The following is a 6,099-nucleotide window of genomic DNA, read 5'->3' as shown; positions in this document are numbered from 1 at the left end:
GGAAAAAATGGCTCCTCGGTGTTAAATGAATACAACAAAACATTATTCTGCTTAGAGCTGTTGGTGAACTGCTTGTTGGGCCAGAAAGTGTTTGGGTATTCTCAGCCAACTATGGGCTTTATTGACATCTTGTGGCCATTGTGAGATATTACAACCAGACACAGCCATCATCTCATCTCTTCCGCATACAGCTCTCCATATACAGCGTGAACACCACACCTAAAGACATGTTTTTATTTTTGTTTCTTTTCACCAGTGTGCTTCTTTTCCCCCTTTGATTTATTTGCTACTCTGTTCTGTAACTTATCATGTATCAAATAAAATGTTAAGATATGCAGCAGCTACTTTTGTGTCAAGCCAATCTGAGATGAAAATAGAACATGTAGGCTAGAGTACAATAAATTGGCAACTTCGATTTAATAGAATACTTTTAAAGCAAACATAGAGAACGAAGATGAGCACTTGGTGTGCGTAAAGTGAACACTTTTAAACACCGCATGTTCAATGTGTTGCAATCCGCCAATGGATTTCGCAATAGGTTTATAAGAAAGCGGAAGTTCAGTAAGAGCGCAACCTAAAACGAGAAAACCGAAACCGAAAAAGAAAATGTTCACATTGTCCTGCGTTCCTGTACATCTGTGTTTCATTATGCGGCAAGGTCTCATTTTGCGAACATATCGAGCAACGCGCTGACAGCCTGTAGTGCAAAACGTGTTTTCAGAGTTGCTAATTGTGAGGGAAAGAAACACACATTAAGAGACCACAGGTGAGAAATATTTAATTCATAATTTATGTCTGTAGTCTTCAATACCAAGTCTATTATGTCTTTATTGTAGTTTTATAATTGAGCAGATTTGTGCTAAATTTCTTCAGGAAATCTAGTTTGTATTTGTGTTGAAGAGATGATGCCACGGTTAACAAATAGCTTCAATGTTTAGGTTCACATTAGGTTCATCATGGCTCCACATCCCATAATCCAGGCAATTATCGACTTCTCTGCTGGAGCAGTCGGTGAGTTACCTACTGTATGATGCGACCTGCTATCTTTCTGTCAGTCTGTCTGTCTTTCTGTCTGTGTAGAACATGGCTCCTTAATGACTTTAAAAAGAGTGAAATCAAGCCTATTACAAAGTTGAATTCTTCATTATAATTGAACTAGTTAAAGTTAATACAACATATATGGTCCCCTGGGTTTCTGCTGTGTCCACTGTCTCCTCTCTATCTACCACAAATACATGTTAAACATTCATTTTCTTGAGGGAAAAAAAGGCATCAGTGTTTCATCTCTGGTATATTTCTTTTCATTCAGAATATTAATAGAATAGTGCTGAACACTATTTAGATGATGGTATGCTCAAGATAAACCACTGAAACACGTACTAGTTAGATTCTTTTTTGATCAATTGTTTAAGGATGAGGCACAGCTTTCTCCCCCCCTCTCTATCTATATCTTTTCTCGCTGCATTTCTGTAGGCAAATTCTCATCCACTGTGTACTATACTGTATGTGTATATAGTTGGGGAAGCAAGAAAAGAAAAAGTGTTTAAACTTCGGCTCTGATGAATCATGACTCTTGAAATCCTTCCTCAGGTGGTACAGCTTGCGTGCTGAGCGGTCAGCCTTTTGACACCACAAAGGTAAAGATGCAGACGTTCCCCACCATGTACCGCGGCTTCATCCACTGCTTCACATCCACCTTCAGGCAGGTGGGCATAGGTGGTCTCTACAGAGGCGCAACCCCGGCCCTCATAGCCAACATCAGTGAGAACGCTGTGCTCTTCTTGAGTTATGGTCTCTGCCAGGATGTGATACGCATTGTGTCCAGGATGGATAAAGGAGCCCATCTCAGGTTTGACATTTGACATTTCTGTGTATTTATTTGTGTATCCACAATAAGCTCCATTACTCCATAACATTTTGACCTATCAATGTATATGACATAACAAAGATTATAGGATCCAGGACTGTGGTTCTTTAGCCTGCTTTCCAGAGCTTCAGTGTGACTTCTCAGAAGTGTCTTATTTTCTGCATAATGACCTTCCATGTCCTCCATGACTCAATGCTTCCTCTATCCACACCCTGAGCAGTAACACATTTCCCCTTAGTTCCGCCCTTAAACAAAACTAATAAGAGTTTAACTCATAAGAGACCAACGTCAACAATTAACCTTTAAACCCTAGTAATGTTCTTTAATACTGTAAACCATCATAACAAGTGAAATATTTTAGATTACTGTGACTCAACTTTACCATGTCGAACTGATTAGTGAGCAGCTCGATAAAATAAAATAAAATGTGACGAGGAACAACATCCTTATTGTAATTGGATGTAAAAATATTAGATGAGAATGACTCAACACTTTTTCAGACATGTAGCCAGGAGCCAGTCCCTTGACATTTAATGAGAAGGAGACATTGTGTACTGGAGACTTTTTGTTTGAGATAGAGACAATTATATCAGATCTGGAGCAGGAAATGTAACCATACTCCCAGAAAATCATGTTGGGTACATTCAAAGGATGCTTTTAGAGTTAGTGCACTTCATTTTCAAAGACTCCAACAGCAACGTTAGGAAGGGATTTATGTTTTTATCTAAAAAATGACTAATCCTTATAGGTAAGTAGTCTTCCTGTACACACACTTACAATCCATTATTTTTAATTACTTCTATTGTACTCCTTTTCATTGCTCATCAGTGATATTCAGAAGGCATCTGCAGGGTCTTTAGCCTCCATCTTCTCCTCCTTGGCAATTTGCCCCACCGAGCTGGTGAAATGTCGCCTGCAGGCCATGCACGAAATGGAAGCATCTGGCAAGATCGCAGTTGGACAAGGAAGGTTAGTGTGACCAAAAAGAGACTTTGTGATGAGCAGCACATCTTTAGTTTCAGCTTATACATTTTTGACTGTATTTTGTGATGTGACTCCAGCACAGTGTGGACGGTAGTGAAGACAGTGTTGAAGACAAACGGCCCCCTGGGTTTCTACCAAGGCCTGACATCCACCATAGTGAGGGAGATACCCGGTTACTTCTGCTTCTTTGGGGCCTATGAAATGTGTCGGACTAAATTTGCACATTACATGGGCACGGACAAGGAAAGTATAGGTATGGATATTATTTTCCATTTATATTTCATTAGTTTTCTTTTGTTTATGATGTGCGCCTGTTTACGTGATCTGCTCCAACAAAAATCATTGTGGTCTTTGCAGGTATTCTTCCACTCATGTTCAGCGGTGGATTTGGGGGAGCTTGTCTGTGGATTACGGTCTATCCCATCGACTGTGTTAAGTCCAGGATCCAGGTGTACTCTTTAGCTGGGACGCAAAAGGGCTTCATGAAGACCTTCATGGGTATCATACGCACTGAGGGTAAGATTTGGATGTACATTTTTAAACAGCATAGTTCTTGAATTCCCCCTATTAGAAATGATCATTTTTCCCCTTGTTATCTTCTCAAATATCTCAAAGGTTTCTACTTCTAGACCATATTTGTGACAATAGGGAAGCTCAGCTGACTGGTTTACATCACATTGCCATACAATGACAGTTTAAAGGACAGCAACAACCATAAGAACACAAACTCAGAACAGCAAGAATCTTGCAAGTACATTAGCTTCAAATAGGCCAAACCATTTTAAGCACTACACACAGAAATTAGAAAATATCATTATTTAAAAATATATATTATTAGCCAAGGTGTAGTCAAAACACATGGGTTTTCTAACCTCCTATACATCTGGGGAAAAAGTACCTTAAAATACAGTAAGACATAGTGGTATTACAGCCACCATGTCTAATATCCAATATTCACTTTCCACACTTTAGTGACAGAATGAACCCTTTTAGGCAGTTGTTTGTATGTGTGTCATGTTTGACAGAGAAAAAGAGAGAACGGTAGAAACTGGCATCTGGATTTAATACAGAAGATTTACACAGACAGTATTTGTTTATGAGTGTACTGTCTCATGGCGCCAGTCAACTTGCATAATGAGACAAAATTATTCAGAATTATTCAAATGACCCGAGTAGGCCCTGGAGGAGATAGGTTCTTTTATCAGTGACATAAATCAGACTTATTAGACAACAATGCAAAACAACACCAGTGCGTAACAAGCAGTCATATATGAATATTAGTATGTATAGGATAAAAGTTGTCCAGCATAACAAGAGCAAAGCATGCTGAGATTTGAAAGGGCTGCACACATATAACAATATATAACATGCAAAAAAAACGAGCTCACAGCTGAAAATCGACAATTGAAACATTTGAAGTCCTGAAATTAGTAAGAGTTAATTTAAGTGTAATAGTGACAGAAATTGAAATTGTCAAAGAGTCAGATGAAGTGTAATCGCTGAAAGCGGTGAACTCTGCATCAAACAGTAAGCGCTGAATAAGCAGGGGAATTCTGAGTTGACGTGTAACCACTGAAAGCCGATGAAATGTCAATTGCAGAGCAAGAGAAAAAAGCACTTCAAAAATAATATTACTGCAGGTATGTCTGAAATTTTGAAAAGATAAATCTAGTTTTGGATCCATACTGTACATTCATTGTGATGTATTTCTATACTTCTAAAGTCATGCCACTTATATAAAACCATTAATTCAGAGAAAAAATGGAAGTATCCATTTAAAGTGAGTAATTTGTGTGGGTTGGTCAGTAATACATTTGTCATGTTCAGTTCATATGATGGTGCTAATGGCATTACGGGTGCCAGCACGACAGCGCAGCCTCTAAAGGGATATTTTTACTCCACTTTTCTCTGTAAACGGATAACACAATGGTGGTGTGTGTGAAAAGGTACAGTCTGACCTGTTCTGTGTGTTTAGTTGAATATAACTGTACATGTCATCTCTGTCCGTATGCTTAATGTACTGAGTCACAGCCACATGCCCCACCATCTGTTGGCATGGAACAGGTCTAATACAGTGTCATTTATTTAACAGTACATTCATTATGACACATTTAAGAAAGCTTGACACTGTGATGTTTGTTGACGTGACACAAATGAAGCTGCCCTTACCTGTCACACCGATGCTTGGGAGGGCACTGTAATCAAATGTCAGAATTTTAATGTGAGCTTCTGTAATAGAGAAGAGTCCAAGCCTCCTATTGTCATAAAACCTGAGCAAAATCTACAAAACAAGCCCTGAGTTTATTGATGTGGGAGCTGAGGTTTTTAGACCCTGATAAGCTCTGAATGCACCACTGCTGGTCTAACTGTAAACGCACTGTAGATGCATCTTGTCAGTAATTGGCCCGAGCTGGGGCTCATCTGTGGGGAATGACCTGTGTGGCCACTTGACTCTCTCTTGTCCCACAGGGTTCACTGCTCTGTACTCGGGCCTGACTCCTACCATGATACGCACCTTCCCTGCCAACGGAGCCCTCTTCCTGGGTTATGAGTTTAGTCGCCAGTTTATGATGGATGCAGCTGGTAACTAATGTGGAGGATCTTTACACCTGAAGAAAGTATTGTGCTCAATCCTCTTCTTCTGTTTGTGTTTGATTAGATGTGATTTAAAAGATTCTACAAATATTGGTCTTTTTGGTATGGCTGTATTCAAATATCTTGCGCATGAGCACATGTTGTACTGTGCCAGTCACAGTCCATAAGTCCATAAGTGTAATACTTTACCTGTGAATATATTTCAGCAGGATCGATGATGCCTGGGTGGCACCTCACCACACATTGCTCAGTTAGCGTTTATAAAATGTTTTGTTTTTCAGATAAACTTTAAATTCATATTAAACATTTTTTTAAAGAAAGTGAAGCTTAAAAAATCTGAGTCACAATCAAATTATAGAAACATGTGAAATGACTACCAATGAAATGGAGTTCCGTAACAGCAACAATTAATAAGAAAACTGGGAGGAAGTGAAACATTCTTATTTTGGGAATCATTTCGAAAGAAATTGCTACTGCTAGGAATGTTTGAGTAGTCTTACATGATGCAATAAATCACATATTTAGCCAGATTTCTTTTTTGGTTTGTACAAACAAAATCCTGTAACTAACAAAATGATCATGATTGCTTTTCAAACTAATAAAATTATATGACAAAAGATATGTTACAAAAAGGCAAAGTGAGCCTGTTGTGT

The 6,099-nt window shown here is 38.8% G+C and overlaps 1 protein-coding gene across 1 annotated transcript; it reads left to right on the top strand.

Moving 5' to 3' along the window:
- The first annotated feature begins 572 nt into the window (after positions 1–572).
- Positions 573–6,084, top strand: slc25a15a (solute carrier family 25 member 15a). Its single transcript, XM_029447198.1, has 7 exons — positions 573–766; positions 939–1,011; positions 1,591–1,849; positions 2,696–2,836; positions 2,929–3,104; positions 3,209–3,367; positions 5,321–6,084. The coding sequence occupies exons 2-7, from the start codon at positions 957–959 to the stop codon at positions 5,440–5,442; spliced, it is 912 nt and encodes a 303-aa protein (XP_029303058.1). The 5' UTR covers positions 573–766; positions 939–956; the 3' UTR covers positions 5,443–6,084.
- The last annotated feature ends 15 nt before the right edge of the window (positions 6,085–6,099 follow it).

Source organism: Cottoperca gobio, chromosome 13 (assembly GCF_900634415.1).
Source record: "Cottoperca gobio chromosome 13, fCotGob3.1, whole genome shotgun sequence".
Classification (NCBI taxonomy): domain Eukaryota; kingdom Metazoa; phylum Chordata; class Actinopteri; order Perciformes; family Bovichtidae; genus Cottoperca; species Cottoperca gobio.
Note: the sequence above shows the minus strand (reverse complement) of the source record. Positions and strands in the feature narration are given on the sequence as shown.

Excerpts from the sequence above, each read along its gene's own strand:
- slc25a15a (XM_029447198.1), top strand. The coding sequence starts at position 957 with ATGGCTCCACATCCCATAATCCAGGCAATTATCGACTTCTCTGCTGGA. Across the intron at positions 1,850-2,695 it reads GATAAAGGAGCCCATCTCAG|TGATATTCAGAAGGCATCTG; the intron begins GTTTGACATTTG and ends ATTGCTCATCAG. Across the intron at positions 3,368-5,320 it reads GGGTATCATACGCACTGAGG|GGTTCACTGCTCTGTACTCG; the intron begins GTAAGATTTGGA and ends CTTGTCCCACAG.